At 38.2% G+C, this 25,165-nt stretch overlaps 6 protein-coding genes across 6 annotated transcripts; 3 read left to right on the top strand and 3 right to left on the bottom strand.

The window, feature by feature from the left end:
* The first annotated feature begins 8,787 nt into the window (after positions 1-8,787).
* GGS22DRAFT_81030 (isoleucyl-tRNA synthetase) lies at positions 8,788-12,661 on the top strand. The gene is made up of 4 exons (XM_047968156.1): positions 8,788-9,443; positions 9,513-10,775; positions 10,854-11,288; positions 11,335-12,661. Exons 1-4 carry the CDS (start codon positions 9,023-9,025, stop codon positions 12,444-12,446), a joined length of 3,231 nt encoding a protein of 1,076 aa, XP_047814450.1. The 5' UTR covers positions 8,788-9,022; the 3' UTR covers positions 12,447-12,661.
* Positions 12,662-15,436: 2,775 nt separating this feature from the next.
* On the top strand, positions 15,437-18,379 carry GGS22DRAFT_182144 (uncharacterized protein; the record flags this gene model as incomplete). The annotated part of the gene is made up of 3 exons (XM_047963935.1): positions 15,437-15,598; positions 15,662-18,137; positions 18,192-18,379. The coding sequence occupies 3 exons, from the start codon at positions 15,437-15,439 to the stop codon at positions 18,377-18,379; spliced, it is 2,826 nt and encodes a 941-aa protein (XP_047814451.1).
* A 601-nt stretch (positions 18,380-18,980) lies between these two features.
* Positions 18,981-20,090, bottom strand: GGS22DRAFT_174360 (Triosephosphate isomerase). Its single transcript, XM_047963075.1, has one exon. The coding sequence runs from the start codon at positions 19,853-19,855 to the stop codon at positions 19,058-19,060; it is 798 nt and encodes a 265-aa protein (XP_047814452.1). The 5' UTR covers positions 19,856-20,090; the 3' UTR covers positions 18,981-19,057.
* A 78-nt stretch (positions 20,091-20,168) lies between these two features.
* Positions 20,169-21,521, bottom strand: GGS22DRAFT_174361 (ribose-5-phosphate isomerase B). Its single transcript, XM_047963076.1, has 2 exons — positions 20,959-21,521; positions 20,169-20,859 (listed from the first exon to the last, which is right to left on the bottom strand). Exons 1-2 carry the CDS (start codon positions 20,995-20,997, stop codon positions 20,428-20,430), a joined length of 471 nt encoding a protein of 156 aa, XP_047814453.1. The 5' UTR covers positions 20,998-21,521; the 3' UTR covers positions 20,169-20,427.
* GGS22DRAFT_81059 (glycerone kinase) lies at positions 21,515-23,775 on the top strand. The gene has a single exon (XM_047968157.1). The coding sequence runs from the start codon at positions 21,855-21,857 to the stop codon at positions 23,619-23,621; it is 1,767 nt and encodes a 588-aa protein (XP_047814454.1). The 5' UTR covers positions 21,515-21,854; the 3' UTR covers positions 23,622-23,775.
* Positions 23,776-25,136, bottom strand: GGS22DRAFT_81060 (aldolase). The gene has a single exon (XM_047968158.1). The coding sequence runs from the start codon at positions 24,794-24,796 to the stop codon at positions 23,930-23,932; it is 867 nt and encodes a 288-aa protein (XP_047814455.1). The 5' UTR covers positions 24,797-25,136; the 3' UTR covers positions 23,776-23,929.
* Between the last annotated feature and the right edge of the window lie 29 nt (positions 25,137-25,165).

Here is a 25,165-nt window from a genome sequence, read left to right on the forward strand (position 1 = left end):
TTATTAAGGAATATTATTAAGTAACTTTTTTAACTTATTTCGATATTTTTTTCGATATCTTTTTTAATTTTATAAAAAGTTAAAGTAATAAATTTTATTTTATTATAATATAAAAAACTTTTTCGTAACACTTTTAATAATCCTTTTATAAGCTTTATTAATCTTAAAAATATCACGTATTTTACGTGATTAATTACCATTTACATTTAAATCGTTCGTAAAATGTTTAATATTTCGCATATAAAGTAAATCGATTTTAATATTATGGTTATTAACGATTAAAAACTTAAAATTATTATTTTTACTTTTATATTTTATTATATTATTAATTATTTTTAAAAATAAGTGTAAACATTTTCGCAGTTAAAACGATTTATTATCGTAGTTATTATCGTAATTATTATCGTAATTATTATTAAAATTTTTATTATTAAAGTTATATTAATTATATATATTATTAAAATAATTATCGTAATATGTAAAGTTGAAAAAATTTAAAAAAATAACGTTAACGTTAAGTTTATTTTTAAGTTTTTTTTTACTTTTTTAAGTTTCGAAATATATACGTTTTATATTAATTAAGCCGGATCCAATTTAACGGGTTTCATTTTACGGTTAAAAAAAACCTTTAATTATATTTTTTTCGATTTTTTTATAACGATTACCTTCCGTTTCTTTTTAAAGGTTAAGTGTAATAATTTTATTTATTTTATCGAATAATATTAGAGTAATACTGGCCGCGCAGTACGAAAGCCGGATTTTTCCGCGCAGTACCCCGCTAAGAATCAAAGGTACTTTTCCCCGCATATAAATCGCCGTACAACTACTTGTACTCGCGATGACTCAATTGACACAAGACAGAAACCTTATTTCGCCTGTACACCCTCAACTTCAACCTGTTCTCTCGTAATCGATTAATTGGCAGAAAATGGCAACGCGATATCAATCGAAAGAGCGTTCAAAGGAGATTCGATAGATATAGGGTGCAGCTGTTGCAAAGGGAAATTGATAGAGATATAAATGGTTGAAGTGAAAGGCATACTTCGGCGATGGGGACAGTTTTTTCCTTAGAACTGGATTTGGAACTGGAAGTTGTCAAATCCACAACTGAAGTATACATTTCAGTTCAACCTATTATTTCGCAATGAATTCTAATCGCGGACCTTTGCAACAAGGTTCATATGAAAGGCTATCAAAAGCTAAATCGATTGATATAGGTTGCACGTTGCTGGCAGTTCTATTCAATTAGATAATCGCTCGAAAAGTGTTTGATATACTTGATATATGAAAGCTTACCAAATAGCCAATGTATGTCCTTGACTTCAACTACTCATAAGTCTATCAGCTTTAGGATGCAACGCCTGCACCCGACATCGATCGAATCTCCTTGCAAAGATCTTTTGATTGATATAAGGTTCATATTTATATTGATTTATTTCATCAAAAGAAGACAGGTTGAAGTTGGGGGTGTACAGGTGTTGTGGGGTATGATTAAAGTTTCGAAAAGTGACAATTGAGTCATTACTAGTACATGTATTTGTACGACGATTTGTACGCGGAGAGAGGTACCTTTGATTCTGGCGGGGTACTACGCGGGAAAAATCCGTATTTCATACTGCGCGGCCAGTATTACTCTAATATTAATGTAATTAATTTAATGAATAATAATTAAGTAAATCGAGCGAATAAATATTCCAGTGTAATTTTTTTAATTAAAAAAAACGGTTAATTATAAAAAAAAGTAATTAATTTTAAATTATAATTTTCGAATTTACCGGGAATTATAAATATATAAATACGCATTTTACGTATATTATTAATTTAAAAATTAAAATTAACCTTCGAAAAAAATGTATAAATATTATTATTATATAATTTATAAAAGTTTATATAAAAAAGTAAAATGTTATAATAATCGTAAAGTAAGTTATTTTATTAGAGAAACCCTGGCCGCGCAGTATGAGTACATCGTTAGATCCGCGCAGTAGCGCTAATTCGAAAGAGGTATAGCTTAAAGTACTTTGACCGCCATACAAGCTAGTATGTGGGAAAATGTATCTTTTCGCGCAATGTATCTTTTGGAACACCTAAGTCTCCGACCAGTTTCAATCAATTGTTTCTGCTTCAATACACGTCCAAAAGCTTTACAATTACGATTATTTAAAAGCTCTCAATCTTCTCTAGTTGCGACCGAAGTTGCATGCTTTCAAACCGAGGTGACGTCATAAAAGGTCAGTTTGAACATTGAGGCGATACAAAACTGCGACCAGAGGTCATAGAATTCTGACCCTCTGCCCGAATCTTTTCAACCTTAGATATCTCCTTCATCTTAGTATATGGACTGCTGCAACTAGACCTTTATATTGAGTCGATTGAGAGCTTTCAATTGATCATAATTATAGGAGATTTGATCGCATCATGAAGGAGAAACAATTGATCAAAGTGGATTGAAGGGAATTGGGGCGTTCTGGGTACCTTTCGAATACGCTAGCGCGGATTTTAGCGCTACTGCGCGGATCCGACGATGTACCCATACTGCGCGGCCAGGGTTTCTCTTTTATTAATAATTAAATTTTATATATTTACGTATATAATTTTATTTAAATTATTTTTTCTCGCGTTTTAAAATAATATAATATAATTTTAAACCGCATAACGTTTTAATTATACGATATAATTCGTTATAATAATTAACGGTTAAAAAAAAATTATTAAAACGTTAACGTTTATTCGTTTAAATAAAAACATTTTTAATATTAACCGATTAATTAATACTCGAAAAATAAGTAAATTTTTATAAGTTTAAAATTCCATTTTTAAAAATTAATTAATAATTAAAAATCGGAATAATAAAGTATCGATTTAAAAAAATTATTAATATTTAAAAAGTATAAATATATAAAAATATATATATATATTTTATTAATTATTTTCGTATTTTAAAATATGGAAAAAATATTAATTATATTATAAAATATTATCGTTAAATATATTAATAAAAAATTTATTTATTTCCGCGTATTTTAATAAAAAAAATTATTATTTATTAATTTTTTATTAACATTATAATTTCGTTTTTTTTTATCGGTTTATATATTTTTAATTATAATATAATAAACGTAATATATAATAAAATAAAAAAAACTTTTATTAACGATTTAAAAGTTTAATAAAAAACTTAATTTAAGATAAATAAAGTGGTAAATATCGATATATTAAAAAAAAGTTTCGATTTTTTTCCCGGTTAATAGTTTCGAAAACGTAAAAATTTTCGAAAAATTTATAATAAATTAATATTTTATTAATATAATAAATTAAAATTTAAATAATATAACCGTTTATACGAATAATAAAATAATAATAATAATAATAATAATAATAATAATAATAACGTGTTAACGTTAAAGTTAAAAACGGTAATAATTAAATTATATATCGAATAAATTTAAAAATAAAAACATATACAATTACAACGCGAAACTTTATTAACTTACTTTTTAATAAAATAATAAAAATTAAACATTTTTTTTATTAAAAAATTATAAATAATTAATTAATAAAATACGTATAAAGTTATGTTATTTAATAATTAACTTTATTATTAAATAACGATTCGATCGTTTTAATAATTATTCGGTAATTACTTTATTATTACTTTTTTTATTTTTTAATAATTTGGGAACATTTCGATATAATTAAATCGCAAGTAATTTTTACGAGTAATTTCTTTTACGTTTTCGGCTAAGTTTATAATGCTTTATTTTTCGGGTATATTATTAAAAGTATTATCGTTAAATAATTCGTTATTAAATAAATTATTATACGAAATGTTTTTATTATTTTTAAAAAATATTTTAAAGTTTCGTTTAAAATAAATATATAAATAAATAAGTTCGTTAAATTTTAAATTTTTATTAATATATTTATTAAACTTTTTTAACGATTATATTTTTTATTAAATATTTTTACGAAATTTTTTATAACGCCGTTTTAATTTATTTTTTATATTAAGTATTAAAGCTTTTTTACGTGGTTTTCCGGGGTTTTTTTTAAGTTATAATATCGTTTTTTAAAACGAAACTACTTTACGTAATTTATCGAAATTTCGTTTTAATTATTATAAGAGGTTTTAACTTTATTATAAAGTTAAGTTTTTTCCATTAACGTTATTATCGTTATTATCGCTATCGTTATTATTAATAATAATAAACTTTTATTATAACGCGTCGCGTATTAATAAAAAATAATATAATTTAAAATATAATTCTCGTCGTTTATAAATGTTAAAACTTTTTAAACCGGTAGTTTTAAAAAAACTTTAAAGTATATTATTTAATTATTTATGCGGTTTCGTAACATACGATTCGCGAATCCGTAATAAAAGTTTAACTTTATTTTTAATAAATATTAAAATTATATTATCGCCGATATTTAAAATATATACGAAATCGATTTAATTATTTATTAAGTTTTTTCTTATATTTTATTAAAGGTAGATTTTTTCGTTAAAAATATTATTTATTTTAAAATTATCGTTCGTTATATTAATTCGTACATGAATTTTATAATAATAAAATAAACCGTATTAATCCCATATAATATAATGGTAAAAAAATAATCTTTACGAGATTAAGTTAACTCGTATAAATAAATATTTAATAATAATTTAATATTATAATAATATTAATTAAAATACTTTCCGGGTATAATATCGTATAATATTTTTAATTTATTTAATTTTTAAATAATTTTAACGGATTTTTACGGTTTTTTATTTTATCCTTTTTTAAAAGTTTTTATGCTATTTATCGATCAATTTTTTTAACGCGTTATAAAATTTAATAAAATCGGTTTTATTTTTTAATTTTAAAAGCTTTTTAATATTATTATTATTAAATTTTATAAGAAAAATTATTCGTAATTTAAAATTAAAATATCGAAACGTATAATAATTTACTTATTATATTTTAAAAAATATATATTTAATTCGTAAATATAATAATATTACGAGTTAATTTTTACCGAATTTTTTATTTATACGATTTTATACGTCGTTAAATTTATTCTTATTATTAAAATAAATTATATATATTTATAAAAATAAAACGCCATTACGAATATAAAGAATTTTATTAAATAAAATTTTTAATTATTTTATTAATTTATTCGTATAATTATTTAATTAACGTAAATTTACACGATTTATCGTATTTAAATTATTATACTTTTTAAGTTAACGTTATATATTAATTTTTTTTTATTTTTCCGCGCTTATTACCACGGGTCGATCTTTTTCTTTTTTTTTTTTTTTTCTTTTTCGTTATTAACAACTTACCATTTTTTTATAACTTAAAAATAAACGTTTTTATTAATATAAAAAATATAAATAATTAACTACGTATCCGGTAATTAATTTATAACGGCTCGCCGAAATAATTTTTAATAATTTAATATAATAATTTCCGGTAGTTTAATATTTAAAACATTAAATAACATTTTAAATTTAATTAAAACTTAATCGTAATTTTTTTACGATTTATTTAAAAATATTACGAAAGTAATATTAAAAGTAATATTTTTATTTATAATATTAATAATATTTAAAAAAAACATTTAATATTTATTAATTTTATAAATATAATCGAAAAATATAATATAGAAAAAAAATTTCATAAAACCCTTACTTTCGTTATACGCTTAAAAAGCACGTTATAAATAATTTAAGCCATTTTATTTCAATTTAATTTTACTTTAAAAAATATTAAAATTTTCGTTTTAAACAAGTTTTTTTACGAACGTTTAAATAAAAAAAAAACCGTTAAATAATTTTTTACGAAAGTAAATTACGTAATTATTAATATCTTTTTTTATTACTATTATATTAAGAAAAATTACTTTTAATAATTTTAAAATTTATATAATTCGAATACCGGTTTTATATAAACCTTTAATATAACGTTTATATTTTTACGTAAATCTTTAATAAATAAAATCGCTATAAAATATAAAATTAACGGAATAATCGTAATGTTTATTATTAATTATATATAAACGAAAAACTTAACCGTTATTATAATTTATATAAAATATAAATCTCCTTTAAATACATTCGAATTTTTTATTATAATAAACTTTTTAAAAGCTTAATGCTTAAAAAAACCTTACTTTATCCCTAATATAATAAATAATAAAATATCGTATCGTGTTATATTTATAATTACCTTCGTTCGCGCGATAAATACCGTAATTATAATTTTTAACATGTTATTATAATAATTTATATAAAAGTTCCATATTTAATGAAAGAAAGCCTTTTCAAAATCCTCCCTTAAATAAATTTAAAATAAACATGTAAATTTAAAAATAATAATATATACTTTATTAAATAAATAAAAATAAAAAATAAAGTTATAAAAAAAAAAGTTTATAACGAAAAAAAATATTATAAAATATAAACATTTTTTAAATAAAAAAAAATAATTATAAAATAATTTTTATTTAAACATATATAAATTTATATACATATAAATTTAAAAAAGTAAATATAAATTAATTAACGTATAAAAATATACTTTTTAAAAATTAAAAATATCGCGTATATTATTAACGAAACGCGTAAATAAAGTTAAACTTAAACGAAATATAATGCGGTAATTAATAAAAACCATATAACGTAAATAACATTACTTTTAATTAATTAACGAACGTTTAAAAAAAATTCGATCTTAAAAATATATATTTTTAAAATATTATTTAACTTATTTAAATAAACGAAATTAAATAAAAAAATACATAAAATTATAAATATTAAGTTAAATTTATAATGATTTTATTATTTCGTAAATTTTTATAATTTTAAAATTATTTAAAAAAAAATTATTTAAAATTATATATTAAAAAAAATAAATTTAATATTTAATATATTTAAAATATTAATTATATATAATTAAAAACGAAATATTTTAAAAAAAAATAATACGATTTATAAAAAAAAAACTATAAAAAAAACATTTTAATTTTCATCCTTAATATAACTTTTTATAAAAAAACTTAAAATCGAATATTTTAACCCGTTAATTTTTAAATTATTATTATTATTAAAACGAAACTTTTTTAATTTAATTAATTTTAATTATAAATATTATTCGAACTTTTTAATCGATAAAATAAAATATAAAAAAAAAAATTCCACGCCGTATATATAATTAAATAATAATTAAAAAATTATCGAATTACGTTTTTAATTAAGTTTTCTTATAAATTGGAAAATTTAAAACATTTACGATTAAAAAATATTTAACTTAAAAAAAAATTAATTATTATAAACCGAAACTTATTATTATATAAAAACATTTAATAAAAAAACATTATAAAATATATTATAAAAATTTTATAAAACTTAATTTAAAAAAATATATTATTAATTAAAAAAATTTATACTTATAAAAAAAACTTTTTCGAAATATATTTTAATTTATTTATTTAATTATTTAAGATATTTTTTATATTAATTTTATTTATTAAAAATAATTAATATAAAATTTAAAAAAAATTAAATCGTAATATAATGTTTTATTTTTTTAATATAAATTTCACGTTATTATATTAATTAATCATTTATTAATAAACTTTTTATAAAAGTTCGTTAAAATTTTTCATTTTAAATTTTACCATTTTTTTTAATATTTATATTATTATATATATTTTTTACATTAATGTTTATTTATAATTAATAATTTATTATAATAATGTTTTATTTTTAAAATTTACGAAAACGTATTTAAAAATTTCACGATTTATAACTTATATTTTTATAACGTAAAATTACCACGTTTTAATTTAATATTTAAACGAATTTTTTAAAAATATTTTAATTTATATAAAATTTTATATAATAAAATTAATATCGTTTAAAAATACGTTTTCGTTATAATATAATTAATATTATAAATATAATTAAAAAATATTATTATTTACGTTATATAATTTTCGTTAATTCGCGCGTTATATTAAAAAATTTTTAACATTAATTTAAATACGTTTTAAATTATATTAAAATATTATTTTATATTTAATTAATTTAAATGTTTTTAATTATATTAATTTAATATTTAAATTTTTTAAATTTAATTTAATTTAAAAATTTTATATTATTTTTTATTATTTAATTTATAAATTTTTAAATTTAAATTTAATTATAAAATTTAAAATTAAAAAAATATTTATTTTAATTAATTTAAATTAATTTTAATTTATTTTAATTTTAATCGCGATTTTTTAATTTATTTTAATCGAAAACGTTTTAAAAAATTAATTAAATAATATTAATTAATTAATTTTTAAATTTATTTTTATTATAAAATAATAAATTAAATATTTAAATTAAAAAAATTAAAATATATAAACGTTTATTTAATTTATATAAAATAATATATATATATTTCGCCGGCGTTTTTCCGGCTTTATATAACGTAATAATTAACGTAAAATATATAACGTAAATAATATTATTTTAATTAAAATATATTATAAATTTAATATTAATTTTTTTTAAAATTATTATTTTAAATATTAAATACGTTAAAACGCGTTAAAACGCGTAAAATAATAACGATCATTTATTAAATTTATAATAATTAAATTAAGTGAAAAGTTTTCATTAAAAAAGCTTCGTAATAATATGTGGGTTTACGGGGCAGTGGTTAAACGATTCATATTGCCCGTTGCGTATTAGTTTTAAGCCACTTGAAATAAATTTCGTTGTGACATAATAACCCTTGGAGCTCCGGGCACTTTTATAACGTACGGAAGCTAAGGCCACCTGAGATAAAGCTTGGGCATTTCGATGTTCGAACATTACCCCGCGCTTAAAAATCTTAACTAAGCCGTTTTTACTTTGACTCATTCGCATTTTTGGCGGGGTACTATTTTTCTAGTCTCCGATTCTTAACCCATCGAACTGGTCAAGTTCAAGGTTTACTCTGATATTTCTTATCTTTGGCGGCTACTACAGTTCGTTAAGATGAGTATCAACTTTCCACAGGAAGAGGAAGAGATCGTGCGATTTTGGCGCGAGGTTGATGCCTTCCAAACCCAACTCAAACTTACCGAAGACTGTGAGCGCTTCACTTTCTACGATGGCCCCCCTTTCGCAACCGGTCTCCCTCATTATGGTCATCTCCTTACCTCCACAATCAAAGACATCATCCCTCGATACTGGTCCATGAAGGGCTATCATGTCGTCAGGCGATTCGGCTGGGATACGCATGGCCTACCCATTGAATATGAGATCGATAAGACACTGGGTGTCTCCGGTCGTGATGCTGTCTTGAAGATGGGTATCGAGAAATACAATGCTGAATGCCGCGCAATTGTCATGAGATATGCGGCCGAGTGGAGACAGACAATCGAGCGTCTAGGTCGATGGATAGATTTTGACAATGGTGAGACCGATAATCGTTCCTTGCATTGGTTTAATATTGCATAGCATTAATTAATAGTTTGACGTGAAGACTACAAATCTATGGATGTCAAGTTCATGGAATCTTGCTGGTGGGTTTTCAAGCAGCTTTTCGACAAGGATCAGGTATACCGCGCCTATCAGATTATGCCTTTTTCGACCGCCCTCTGCACTCCCTTAAGCCATATGGAATCTAAGCAAAACGAGAAGACGACTCAAGATCCAGCTCTTTTAGTAGCATTCCCCGTCATAGGCAGAGATTCTTCCTTGATAATCTACACTACCACACCGTGGACCTTGCCTTCAAACCTTCTCATTGCTGTCCACCCGGAGTTCGAGTACGTCGAGATTCTAGATGAGGCTTCGGGGAAGCAATATATACTCCTGGAGAGTGGCCTTTCTATGCTCTACAAGGACAAGAAGAAGGCAAAATATAAGATTTTGGGAAAGCTTGAGGGAAAGGAGATGATCGGGTGGAAGTACGAGCCTTTGTTTCGTTATTTCGCCGATCAGTTTGCCGACTGCTTCCAGGTCATAGGCGCCGATTATGTTGAAGCAGACGAAGGCACTGGTCTCGTACATCAAGCTCCCGCCTTCGGTCAGGAGGATTACGATGCAGCGGTCGCCGCCGGTTTCATACATCCAAAGCGCTTGCCCCCGTGTCCGGTAGATGATAAAGGTCTTTTCACGGCCGAGGTGACTGATTACGCCGGGCAACATGTTAAATCCGCGGACAAGGCGATCGTAAAGGATCTTAAAGAAACAGGTCGTCTCCTGCTCGCTACGCAAGTATCTCACGTGGACAAGTTTTGCTGGCGGTCTGATACACAGCTCATCAGGAAGGCTGTATCCTCGTGGTTTATCCGTGTTACCAACTCTATACCGGACATGCTCTCCAACCTTGAATCGACTACATGGGTTCCCTCGTTTGTAAAGGAGAAGCGGTTTGCAAACTGGATCGCCAATGCACACGACTGGAATATTGCCCGGAATCGATACTGGGGCACTCCGCTACCACTGTGGGTTAGCGATGACTACGAAGAAGTTGTCTGCGTGGGGAGCATTGCCGAGCTTAAAGAGCTGAGCGGATATACGGGCACCATAGATGATATTCACAGAGACAAGATTGACGGGATCACGATCCCTTCCAAGAAAGGAAAGGGCCAGCTTCGCCGCGTTGACGAAGTCTTCGATTGCTGGTTTGAGTCTGGAAGCATGCCATATGCGTCTAACCATTATCCCTTCGAAAACTCGAAAGGGTTCGAAGGCGGAAATTTCCCCGCTGATTTCATCGCCGAGGGACTTGACCAAACCCGTAAGCATCACCCTCGCACCCCATATCCTCTTAATCTAGACGCAAGTCTAATGTATAATTGTCGCTAACTGGATTTAGGTGGTTGGTTTTACACACTGAGTGTTTTAGGAAACAAGCTTTTTGGCGTCTCTCCATTCAAGGCGGTTATCGTCAATGGCCTGGTCTTGGCGGAAGATGGCAAGAAGATGTCGAAAAGTCTGAAGAACTACCCAGACCCTAAAAATGTTATCGACCAGTATGGGTCTGACGCATTGCGACTTTATCTCATCAACTCTCCTGTTGTCCGTGGGGAACCCTTACGCTTTAAGGAGTCGGGAGTTAAGGAGATCATTGCCAAGGTGCTTTTGCCCTTGTGGAATAGCTATCGCTTTTTCTTCGAGCAGACAATCCTATTTAAGAAGACAACCGGAGATGATTTCGTTGCTCAGTTCCCGAAGACGACAAACGTCATGGATCGGTGGATTCTTGCTGACTGCCAGAGCATGCTCCAGTTCATCGACCAAGAGATGGCCGGTGAGTCTACTGCCCATCCCGTCTTTATCTTTAGCTAACTTAATAGGTTACCGTCTATACACCGTCGTGCCTCGTCTACTTCAGGTTATTGATAATCTAACGAACTGGTACATCCGTTTCAATCGCAAGAGGCTTAAGGGTGCTGCTGGTCTCGAAGTTGACGATACTAAGGCAGCTCTGGATACGCTCTGCCAAGTACTATTCACGCTTGTACGAGCTTTGGCACCCTTCACCCCATTCATAACGGAGCATATCTATCGTCTTCTACAGCCATATCTCGGCGATGCACTGTCAGGGTTCCCGAATACGAAGAGCGTGCATTTCCTTCCGTTCCCGACCGCACAAGAGTCCCTCTTCGACGAGGTAATCCAAAGAAAAGTATCTGCAATGCAGAAGGTGATTCAACTCGCGAGAACAGCGAGAGAGCGCAAGACAATTCCACTAAAGACGCCGCTGCTCACTCTAGTAGTTATTGCCGACGCACAGCAGCTTAGCGACATTGAAGAGCTGCAGATATACGTCAAAGAGGAACTTAACATTAGGGACATAGTCCTGACGAATGACGAGGAACGATATGGCATTCACCTCGAGGCCCGAGTAGATTGGCCGATTTTGGGCAAGAAGTTGAAGCGCGATGCTCAAGTCGTCCGCAAGGCTCTACCGAGTCTCACACAAGAGCAACTCAGACAGTACTTGAAAGATAAGAAAATAACAATTCAGGGGATCGAGCTTGAGGGTAGCGATCTTAGCATCGTGCGAGTTGTAGCCAAGGATAATCCGGACATAGTTAAGGACGAAGGTGTTCAGTACGAGCCGGCCTTCTCAGACGACATGATCGTCCTCTTAGACACGGCATCGCATCCAGAACTTATCGACGATGGAATTGCACGTGATGTTATGACACGTGTGCAGAAGATGCGCAAGACGGCTGGGTTAGTTCCAACTGACGACGTTCGTATGCAGTACAGCGTCGTGTCGAATCCCGACGATATTCAATTTTCGACATTAGTATCCTCGCGAAAAACCCAGTTCGAGAATACTGTACGTGGTCCTCTTGAGCCGTTTTCGCTAACTGAAGGGGCAACGGAAGCTGTTATATTGCAAGAGGAACACGCCATCAGCAATCTTACGTTATTATTGAGATTGTGCCGTCTTTGAGTAGGCTGTCTACACAGCTGATTACAGACTTCGCTAGACTCGGTAGTCCAATGCGCGACCGTGTTGTATATAAAAAATAGTAAAAAAAAAAATATACAAAAAGGGGTCCTAGTCGAGAAGTTAGGGGAAGAGACGTTAGGGACTCGCAAGATCGGTCGCAAAGATGATATTATCTCTGTAGATCGACGTGAATTACCGCGGTCTACGCGACGGATATTTTGCGGTTAGGGCATTCTTACGATTATGCAGATAATTCATAAGTAGAGGTAGATGAATTGCTAGACTTCGAATCGCTTCCTCCGCACTCAGAAAGCTCCCTATTGCCTCCTCCGATGAATTTACTGCTACATGCTGAGTAGCTAGGTTAATATATTTCGACAACATACTCATAGTTTCTCTTCTGCGGTTTAACGTCGTCGTTCCCGTGCAATGCCTCCTGAGAAGTTATACATAATTGATCCTTATTGTGATATTTTCAATGAACCAAGAAACTCTTCTCATACCAACAGCATAAGCATTCGCTTTACTAGGTATCGTCTAAAGTGGTTTACAATGCATATTAAAGAAGTTGAAAAACGGCGAGAGGAAGAAATTCGACGTTATTGTGATGCATTTCCCTTGAGGATTCGGATTCGTAAGTGTATATGAAGATTATACTTGGAGGATTACGAAGCTTGAAACAAATTGTGTTTGAAACCTTAAAGTTCTTGGCTTTAGATATGTATCCAAGTACTTACCTAAGTATTGGTATTATTATATTTTATAGGCACCGTACATAGCCTTAGTAATTCCAAAGGTTTAACATACCCTATGTACCTAGTACCAAGTAAACCGTGGAAGCGCTCTGAAGCACCTACACCTATACTACCTAGGTATAAGTACTTGAATTATTAACGAGACGATCTAATTTTGAGATCTACTGGTTTGAAGGTGCCCGCAAGACATCTTATGTACCTAATAATAATATATACTAATTATGTACCTAGTATTACGTTGAAATATTACAAGGATGGCAAGCCTATTAAAAGCCTTGATTGGTCCATATTCTTACCCATGTACTTGGAGCCCCTGAAGCTAAGCTGCGCTAGCTCAGAATGTACAAATGTACATGTGCTTGTTAAAAGAATCTGATTAGCCGCGAAAGGAGCATCAATTCAAACAAGAAAAAAAAAGGAGTAACAGGTTCCTGTTTTTTTTCACGTTGAAACAGGTGCTGAACAGATTTAAGAGCATTTTTAATTCATTCAATCATATAGATTTTGTAGAGATGCTTCATGCGCTCTTAATTGACGATATTCAAAAGAAGGACTCTGGAGGGTTGTCTTAAAAGAGTTGGATCGTAAAGCGTTTTGTTGTATTGACCCTATTCACGTTATATTACTTCATACAGTACATCCATACCCGCACGTTACCTATTTTACTACGGGATCATCAGAGCGATACCTCCTTTTGGCGAGAGTCATAGCACAAGACGCCTGTTTCCGCTGTTCTGTGGTTCTTGTAGTTCTTGCTACTACCCAGTTAGTGGAGGAGGGTATCGGTATGGAAGCATGATGCCACCCCAGCCGTCAATACCAACCGCAACATCACGACTCCAATCGCCGTCACCACCATTACTTTCTGCTCCATCACAACATTATCAACGCCAAAGACAACAATTACTGCAACAACAACTTCAACTTCAACAGCAGCAGCAGCAGCAGCTACTACATTTGTCGCTACCGACATTATCGAATTCGTACAATACACCGAGTAATATATCAACGCCCACGTCGAACACTATAAAAAGTAATTTCAGCAGCAATAATTTCCATTACAATCACGGGTTGAAGGGGACTTATGGTGATGTTGGTAGCGGTATTGGCGGAGCTAGGAATGAAAAAGAAAATGGGAAGTTGAATGGAATAAATATTTCGATTGTTACAAGTAGTGAAAGTGGTACTTCTTTTAATAGTGTCCGGCTGGCTGGATACGGTCCAAAAATCGAATCGACGGCTCAGGCAGGTACGACCGCGACTGCGACCGCGTTAACTCAAAGCGCCGCTAGTCAAAGCCAATCTCATCCCCATTTCCATCCGAATATCTATCCACCAGCTGGAGACAAGCCCCATCAAAATTCAAATCTAAATCTAAATCCAAATCCAAACCCGAATCCAAGTCCAAGTCCAGGTCTAGGTCCAGGTCCAGGTCCAGGTCCAAATTCCAATCTGGGTTCTCACTATCCCCTTACTTATCAAAACCCCATTTCTCCCAATCTTCCTCCGCCAAGAACGTCGTCGCTTTTCCCGCCGCCTCGCAACGCCAACACAAAAATAATTTCATCTATCAATGCTCTTGACAACCCATTAACTACTTCGCCAAGACTCCACTCGCGCCGCCATTCACGGTCTAGTAGCGCTGGCGCCGCTAGCGACGGCTTCCGAAATCTCAATCGTTGGTCTGCATCCACTGCTTCTAGTCTGTCTTCTGATTCTATTCGCGATTATCTTGATCCTCGTCCCCATCATCATCATCACCACCACCAACAACAACAACAACAAGAGCAACGGCAAGAAAAACGCCAGGAACTACAATCTCCTCCACGGAAGCTAACAAAGCGACGACCTTCTAACGATACGAGTGCTTCACCGAGAAATCGCCGGCCGTTATCACCGCCCCCACCAGTCTCTTCAGCCACGCCACCGAATCTCCCCCCTATAATATCCCTCCCCCCTCTCGACACAGATCCCGAGTCTGCTATTCCTTCAGGCTCGCCTTCGCGTTTGATGAGTCGCGCCAATACCGCCGAGCCTCTAGATCACTTCTGGGATGACCTCGACCATCTGAATACAGCTGCTAGAGGAAATCCCGCGCTACTCCCGCCAGCCTTCGTCATCCGCGACACTATGTCGGATAGGAATCGTAATGTAAGGGGCCGCTCTTCTGCGGCGAGAGGTAGTGCCGAGTCAACTCGGACAAGAGATCGCGCTAGTAAACCGTCGCAGAAAGCTATGCTGTCTAAAGCTCTAGCAAAAGCAAACGCTGCGGTTCAGTTGGATAATGCTCAGAATTACGTTGCTGCTAGGGAATCTTACTCAGAGGCCTGCGATCTATTGCAACAAGTCCTCGCGAGGACAAGTGGGGAGGAGGATAGAAGAAAGTTGGAAGCAATTGTAAGTTAATCAGTAGCACCAGGTGGATAGCCATATCCACGGATCTAACGCATTTTCTTATAGCGACTCACATACACAAGTCGAATAGACGAGTTGGATGGGTTGGTGCCTGCATACGCGCAAACCGATAAAGCTCTTCCTGCGAGACCGGAGGGTGTAGATGAATATCATGGAGCTCAGATCGAATTGGCTAGCGGCGAAGGAACCGCGGAAGCAACGGCAGCTGGAAAATCAGATAGAGACTCGCCAAACCTTGTACAGGACCAGCGGTTACTCCAATCGTCCTTCTCGAAGCCGCAGATGCGCCGAAATTTTGAAGGCCCTTCTCTCAGTTTGCCCCGTCCACAGGATGCGGGCTTTGTGCCTGCTCCATTATCACCCCGACGACCTCTCTCTCCGGCGAAACCGCCTACTCCTCCCGAACCGGTTGTGCGACAGGATTTCTCTTGGCCATCTGAGCGGTTGGCTGTAGAAAACGGTGCGAAGACCCATAGGCGCAATCTCAGCCACGAATCGGCATCATGGCTGGATCCAATCGACGAGTCTGGTGGTTCGGCTTCATCGTCGGTACATTCGAGGAACTCTTCGATTGGAGTTAGGAGGAAACACATTCGCCATACTAGCGGCAATACAGAGGCCGAGTTCGATGCCGCCTTGGATGCCGCGGTTGAAGCGGCATACGACGATGGCTATGAACCTATGGACTCTTACGAAACGGCCTATGACGATGACAACAACCTTGACAGAAGCGACGATGTTGTAGTCAACGCAATGCGCAAAGTAGAGCTTGCCAAGGAAAGGGTCCGTCAAACCGAGCGTGAGGCCGCAATAGAATTGGCTCGGGAAAGGGAACGAGAACGCCAAAGGCAGTTGTCGATAGACCAGAAACCCCAAATGTTTGGTGGTGATTTCTTCGATGCCAATGATTCAGATGAGGAGGAGGAGCGTATCTTGGACGAAATGAGTAGGAGATCCGTGATGGAAGACTTCGCCTTCAACCAGCGGTCCCAACAATCGCAAACCAAAATTCCTAGAGAGTCCGACTCAAGCGGCATAACCTCGCGGACTTGGCACAGTTCGTTTGGCTCAAATCCCCCAACCGCCACGACGGTATTATCGACGGTCACTGAAATGCTACCACCAGGATTCCCTCCCAAGACATCACCGCCGTCCCTGCCTTCGCCACCATCCCAGCAAGTTTCCCCCACATCGGGAGTGCGCAACCGTCGCCTCTCCGGTCAAAATCCTAAGCAGCTCAAGATCGAGACCTCCAAGCTCGGTCAGCCACCAAATGTACTCGCGCCGTCGATCGTCACGTCCGCACTGCAAACAAAGACCCCCGGTGGTTATATTGCTCAGCAAAGACAAGCACTGTCAGCGACATCAACACGACCTGGACCATTTTCCATGCGCGCGCCGTCGTCACCTGCTAGAGGCATTAGTCCAGCAGATGTTCTAGCTCCTTCAAGTCCACCAACCATCCAGGCGGGAGCCCAGGAATCCGATGAGCTCCGGACTGACTCGCCAACTTCTTCGCGACCTGGCATACGCAAGAATTTCTCGTCTTCAAGTCTGAAGTCTCTCAAAACCCGCCAGTTTTCTGTCTCACACCTTGATGATTCTGACCTTTCACCCAACACTCCTCTTAGCCACCAAATTTCGAACACTTCGATGTCTCGCCAGCCTACGATTCCCGCGCTACCTACACCCCTTGCCGCTGCTTTCCATGAGAGGATGACTGGCGGTATTGGTGGTTTGCACCTCTTCGACTCTGATTTTCATTCCCCCACTACCAATTCTCCAAACCAGCTCTACCATCACCACCATCTTCATCACAGCCCCGATGTTCCAATACCCCTCGAACCGTGTCCGTCCGACGTCATGCTTCGGCCTTTCTGGCTGATGCGTGCTCTTTACCAGACCCTTGCTCATCCACGTGGAGGGTATATCAGTAACCGGCTTTTCATTCCCCGTGATGCCTGGAAAGTCAAGGGCGTAAAACTACGTGCCCTCGAAGATAAGATATCGCAGTGCGATCTGTTAACTGCAGCTCTTCTCAAGCTAGCAAGGGTGGATAGTAATGATGCAGACGCAGTTCTTGAGGAAATGCAGAGCTTTGAGAATATCCTAGAGATGGTCCAAGCAACTCTCTCGCGGAAACTTGGCCATGAGGTTGGCACTCAAGGTATGACTTCCTTTCGAGATGAGAGAGACGCAGAGGCTGCGCCGCCAGTACCACGAAGTGCTAGTGTCAGTGGAAAAGGAGGCACATTCAGTTGGCGAAGGCTCAGAAACAAGGGCTCCGCAGCCAACATGACCAGCGCATACGGGGCAAAGAGCAATAGCGGCGGAAGCGGCGGCCCCGGCGTGAACGAGAGGGATATCATTGGCTCAGTGAGTTCTATTCCAAGTCTACCTATGAGCGCCCACCCGAGCAGCAAACCCGCAAAGAGGGATATCACATCGGTCAACTTTGATGGGCCGTATGGGAACTACATGGCGAGCCTTGCGCGATTATTCGATGCTGCGCAGACGGTCGGTAAGTGTCCTAGATGGCCTCCCGGTGCGAATTTCCCCCCCTAATTTCAATCAGATCAAATCGCCCGTCAAGTCGATGACCCTGGCCTGCGCCACGCCGATAAAACCCAGGTTGGGCTCGAGCTATGCACCAGGCACGCGGCCGAATTTTTTGGCTTTTATATTTGCCGCTTTGTGTTAGCCGACTTAGCAATGCTACTAGATAAATTCGTCAAGAGAGGTAGCGAATGGGTGCTTAATTAAGGATAAGCTGAACGATGATTATCACCGCAGTCCCCTCGCCCAAGGTGAGTCGTGGTGTGAAATTCACGGTTGAATGTGGGACGAGTAAACGACGATGGATAGGTCACTTTTCGGAGTTTCGTGATGGTAAAAAGCCTTGCTAGAAGCTATGGGCAATATTTATTTTATCGTCGCCTAGAGAGCAGACAGTCTTGGTAACTTACTGTGTGTTGCCGGTGGGCACTACCTAGTTAGAAGAACGATTACCGATGTCTCGGGTCTGCAAAATGGGCAGGCGGAGATGGACTCGTTAAGGGGACGACACCATGTTCCCAGCTTTCCTTTGTACATTTCACGGCGCCGGAATATATCCCACCTCGTCTCATGACATGATACAAGATACCATGGGTCATTTACTGTTTGATAGTCGCTAATTGGCCTAGCACGCGATACCCACCAGTCTATTTTCTCCTCTCCCCCCCTTTCTTCACACCTCTTCCCCCCCTTAGCACCCATCAGATTCGAGGCCATATATAGAGATAAAGAAAAGCCGTATAGAATTGAAGGTTACAAGCAACTTATATTATTAGCACGAGCATAATCATTCAAATACGTTAGATATCTACCTGTCAATAGGCTCAACTCTCATGACAGCCTCTTATGGAGCAAAATTATTGGTGTAGTCTTGTCCTATTCCTATCAAGTAGCAGCAATTTCCAAGATCGTTCTGTAGAACTGGGCCGGGTCATGTGCAAATCTCCCCAGGAATAATCCGTCGACGCCGTCTTTGAGCTTCTCGAATAGTCCGGGGCCAGCGCTGCCGCCGTACATGATTCTCGTAGTTCCCCGCCGCCGCCGCACACACTCAAGCGCCCTGATCTCGCGGGTGACTGCGACTACGTGCTGGGCGCCAGCGGGCTCGGCAGCGCCTATGGCCCAGACGGGCTCGTAAGCTAGGACAATCTCGGCGTCGTCGGGTAGGCTTTCTAGAACGGCTTCGACTTGAAGCTTACACTCGTCGATGGCTGCTGTAGTGGCTGCCGCCGTTCCCTCACCTTCCCTCGCTCGCTCGCCGATGCAGACTAGCGGGATCATACCGTACCGAGCAGCCGCGGCAGCCTTCCGCGCTGCATCGAGATCGGTCTCCCCGAAGATGCGCCTGCGTTCGGCATGGCCAAGCTCGACAATACGGCAACCAACCTCGGCGAGGACAGCCGGCGAGACCTCACCCGTGTAGGCACCTGTGTCCTCGTAAAAGGCATCCTGGGCGCCAGTGAGGATATTGGTACCTTCTAGCTGCGACACGACCGACATCAGTGTGACGTGGTCCGGGATGACGAAGACGTCAAGTTGGTCTAGGAGACCAGGTGGTGTCGGCGATGAAGAAATGATTTGCAGCAGCTCGTGGACGTATTGTCTGGTCCGCGCTGCGGAGAAGTACATCTTGGTGGAGACACCGACGATGCGACGTCGAGGGGGCGAAGGATGTGAAGTCATGGCTAAAGCGGAGGTGAATCGGGAAGCCTGTTTGGGAAGTAGGGGGTTAGTGAGATATTAATATGGATGTTAAGTGATTAGAAAAAGAAGTGAAGTAATCCCCTAAAAAGGTAGATAAAGATAAAGATAAAGATAAAAATAAAAATAAAAATTGAATATACCTATTAAAGGAATATGGGAATATTGAAGATATTTATCTATATCTATGTGTAATTCGGGATCGTTAAGGTTCGTTTTTACAGCTATAGCTACTACATACCTACTAGGTAGGTGGGTGTTGGTAGGTACATACAATACCCACCTACCTAGCACCTATTAGGTAGTGTCACCAAGTAGACAACAGTTGCAGCTGCTTTCTTATTTCTTGAAGGTGATCCGTATAAGCAGGCGCTACTACGTGTCTGCCAATACTCTAAGGTTACATATGTACCTACTAGGTACTAGTACTAGGTACCTAAATCTTCCAACTTTTTTAACTTCAATCTTCACCTTTCATTCTTTTTCATGTAGACGTCCGATATCTGATATCTAACATCTGACCTCCAACCTCCAACCCAGCATACTATTCTGGCCTACAATGTCTTTTCGAGGTGAGATATGGCCTCTACCTTAGCCGCGCTTGCGCTCTTTTCATCGAAAACATAGCCGAGCCATTCCTTGGCTAGTCTGCGTGCGAGTTCCAAGCCTATCACCCTTTCACCCATACAGAGGACTTGGGCATTGTTACTCATGACCGCCCGCTCTACCGAGAAGCTATCGTGAGCTGTGACTGCTCGGACACCTTTAATTTTATTAGCCGATATGGCGACTCCTAGTCCGGTTCCACAGATGAGCAGCGCTCTGTCGACTTTGCCGTCGGCTACTAACTGTGCTGCCGCTGCCGCTCGGTGTGGATATGCCGTTTTGTCATCTGTCGAGAGACTACCGACATCTACTACGGACTCGACTCGGGGATCTTTTTCGAAATCCTCTTTGATTTTGGCTTTGTAATTCACCCCAGCGTCCTGTCCGAGGGCCATGGTTAGTATTATCAGTAAGATAAAATTAACAAAGAGTACGCGGGGACCAAAATTATTGACCAGAGGAAGACCTGGTTAACTTACATCGGAGCCTAGGGCTATTTTCCACCTGGTCTCGGCCATTGTATGGCTGGCTGACTGACTGAATGACTGAATCTAGGTAGTGGGGAGGGTTGTGATGGGAAAATGAGAGTGGCGGCTATACTCTTGACTCTTCTCATGTGGCGTAGTTTCAGACTTTAGCAACTCGGCAATCCTCAAGGAGTGAAAGGGGGTCTATCAGAACCGATTATTCGACACCTCCGGTTCTTATTGCTGGTACATTGGGCTGAAGATACAGTACCTACTCCCCTTCCGATCTTAAGCTAGCAAGTTCGTTTGTTTGTCAGAAGTGGGGGAGGAGGATATACTCCTATGTTATATCCTCGCGGGTTACCGGATTAGGCAATCCGATGGTAAATGTCTGAATTTACCCCTATGGTTCGCATTCTTCTCCCGGCATCGCTATTCGTAAAATACCTTTCACCCCTCATTCGGTAATCATGCGGACCATGGCTCTGTCAATTATACCGCTAAACTTCAATAGCACCGTGGGGAAAAGGCCTGGAAGCCTAAATATAATGGTCATTTACGAGCTCATGAGCCTTGGTGCCAAGTAATTTCGGCCATAGAGCGTATACACCGACCTTACCGGTATATCAATGTGAGTCTCGTGAACTGAAGAGATACGCTCCTGGGATCAACTGTATGTGGTTACCTCTTACGGCAACCCCTTAGTTCCCGTAAACTTGATCTTTCACGTAATAGAACCAAAAGCTATCTAGGATCCCCTTATGATAAACCTACCTTTGTTCTCCGTGATAGAAGGCCTAAGCCTTTCTCCAAAAGTTCTACTATAGACATCGTGCTACAGAGCCCCCCTCCTCTAGTTCCTTTCAAACCTCCCCAATCCAGCGTCATAGCATCCCGAAGCCTCGGACATGTCGAAACGCCACCTCTTCCAGTCTTCGGATGGACTCGTCACCAAAGCGATTAGGGGCATCATCGCTTACAATCCGTTGCTTAGCCTGGACGAGGCCAACCGAGTGGTATTCGATACAGCCCATGACAAGTCCAACGTGTCGATAATTAGTGGAGGAGGTTCCGGCCATGAACCTGCCTGGTCTGGATATGTCGGTCAAAACCTGCTTGCTGCTTCAGTAGCCGGAGACATATTCGCTTCTCCGAGCACAAAGCAGATAGTCTCTGCTATCGATAGAGTACCTTCTGAGAAAGGAACTATCCTAGTTGTCACCAACTATACCGGTGACTGTCTGCACTTTGGGTTGGCGAACGAGAAGGCCATTGCGAAGGGCCACAAATGTAGGATGATCATCTGTGGAGACGACGTGTCCGTCGGGAGAAAAGGCAGCCTGGTCGGCCGGCGCGGCCTAGCTGGAGAGCTCGGGGTTCTTAAGATCTTAGGAGGTGCTGCAGGCGCCGGCGGCTCTCTTGATCAGGTGTACGACCTCGGCGTCTCATTCTCACAACAAATAGTCTCGATTGCGGCCACACTCGACCACTGTCATGTTCCAGGCCGTACAGAGCATGCTACGTTAGGGAGCGACGAAGTGGAAATTGGAACTGGTCCTCACAATGAACCTGGTTACAAGAAGCTGTCGCCTGCGCCGTCGGCACAGGACCTTGTTAAGCAGTTATTGACTTACCTCCTAGATGAGACGGACTCCGAAAGGGGTTATGTGAAATTTAATGCCGGCGATGAGGCCATACTCCTCATTAGCAACTTTGGGGGAGTGTCACACCTTGAAATGGGCGCATTGGCGGACGAACTCCTCGAGCAGCTCGCGAAACAGTGGAAACTCGAGCCGGTGCGCATAAGTAACGGTTTCCTGGAGACATCCCTCAACGCGCCAGCATTTTCGGTATCAATCGTCAATGTGACCGCTGCGGCTGCCAACTGCTCATATTCGGTCGAAGAAATCAAATCGTTCTTTGACGCCAGGACTAACACATGCTGGGAATCTCTCACGGGCTCTCAATCCGTACGGCGCCCTCGACAGGACCAGTTTGTAAAGCCACCGCAAGAGCCTCAGAAGGTGATAGAGGAGTCTAAAGATCTTAAAATCGATCCAACTGTCTTGGACAAAATGCTGCGTGGAGCTTGCGACCAGCTGATTGTCGCGGAGCCAGACTTAACCAAGTGGGATACGATAATGGGCGACGGAGATTGTGGCGAGACACTTAAAACGGGTGCCAACTGTCTCCTCGCCGCGTTAGACTCAAAGAAGATTGCCGCTCAAGGTTCCGTAATTGCCGTTCTCCAAGAGCTTGAAGAGATCGTCGAAGGCAAGATGGGAGGCACGTTAGGTGGCATACTGGGCATCTTCTTCGTCTCGATGCGCAACGCCTTGGAAGAGAATACAGCCATTGCCGAGAGCGAGGGACTTCCTAAGTTATGGGCTAAGGCAGTCCAAGCAGCGTTGGACAATTTAACAAGATATACGCCGGCCAAAGTTGGTGACAGGACTGTGATGGATACACTAATCCCGTTCGCGGAGGGTCTTCGTTCGGGCGTATTTGCGGACGGTCTCGAGGCGGCAATCAAGGGGGCCGAACTGACAAGGACGTTGAAGCCGAGACTTGGTAGAGCTACTTACATTGGTGCTGATAGCAGTAAGAGTTTACCTCCTGACCCCGGTGCCTGGGGCGCCATGGTGGCCATAAAAGGCTTGCAGTTGGGTATGTGATTATTTGCGTTGGTAGTAGATATTATATGTAAATTGTGGTATGGATATATCGGTAGGTAGTCATCGGTATGAATAAATAGCTAGTGGGCGTCTTAAACTTAAGCTTAAGAGGCGTTTGCATAAATTAATTTAAATGGCGATGAATATTTTCGTTCGTCAGCTTCTCGGCTTCTAGGTATTTATGACCGGACTACCCATACTCCCTCCTATCCCTTTTAAGATAGCACAGTAAGACTGGCTTATTTAAACGAGAGACATTCCGAGACATCCCACAACATCCATCCCTTACTTACCTCCTAGGTAGGTACTTACGCCTTACCGGCGCTGCCGAGCCAATGCATATACTGCTCTATGGCAGCCTGCATCCTGTCCGTACCCGCTTCGATGACGCTCGTGAGAGGCTTTCCACGCATCTCTTCCTGCACGGCGGCGTAATGTTTGTTCATACCCTTGTTAATGTTGACTTTGGAAACGCCGGCTTCTATGCAATTATTGAAAATTTCTTGGGTGAAGGGGTCGGCGCCGTGTAAGACGAGACGCACTTTATCGCCGACCGCCTTATTGATCGATTGTAAACGATCATATTCTAAGCGAATGCCCCGCGGTCCATATTCTCCATGCACGTTCCCAAAGGCGGGCGCTAGCATCTCAATACCGGTCGCTACAAATTCCTCGGCTTGTTCCGGGGTGGTGAGGATAGCTTCTAAGTCAGCGGTTTCAGCTACGCCATCTTCACCACCTTCGATCCTCCCTGGCTCGGCCTCTGTTGCGATTCCCCGGTCATGGCAGTATGCGACCAGCTCACGAGTGAGTGCCAAGTTTTCCTCTTTTTCGTAGTGGCTCATATCGCACATGATGCTATCAAATGCGCCTTCAATATCGGCGGCGCGACGAACAAGTTCCGGCGTCTGGGCATGGTCTAGATGTAAACTGACCGGGACTTTGGCTGTGTGTGCAGCATCGGCAGCGGCACGTACGAGAGATGCACCGGCATACTCTATGGCCCAAGGGAAGAGCAGGACCATTGCCGGAGACTTGGCCGCCTCTGCTGCGCGAACCGTGGCGATTATCGATTCAATATTGTAGCAACACATGCCTGGTACAGCATACCCGCCATCGCGCGCATTGTTTAGAATCGCCATTGAACGATTCTTGGATAGGTCTGGTCGGGACATATTGGTATCGCGAACAGTCGTTGTATAGTCGTTTTCATAAGTGCCTTAAAATCCAACTATCGTATGACAACGTAACGTGTTGAATAGATAGGTAAATAGGTAAATAGATAAGTAAGTAGATAAGTAGGTAGGTAAGTAAGTTGTAAGTGAATGAGTTAAAACGAAGATTGAAGTTATATTCAAATACAACATGGACTTTCCCTCAATACGTACATGATGTACCTAAGTACCTAATACCTTTATGTAGCTACCCATATCCCGACGAAGGAAGGCGGATGGTAGACAAAAAAAAGGGGGAAGGGGGGCAAGGAGAACTAACGGTCATACTTTACCCGTTTACATCTTTACACACAACGATAGAGGAGGCAC

Source organism: Annulohypoxylon maeteangense, assembly GCF_022496945.1.
Source record: "Annulohypoxylon maeteangense strain CBS 123835 unplaced genomic scaffold GGS22scaffold_24, whole genome shotgun sequence".
Taxonomy (NCBI): Eukaryota; Fungi; Ascomycota; class Sordariomycetes; order Xylariales; family Hypoxylaceae; genus Annulohypoxylon; species Annulohypoxylon maeteangense.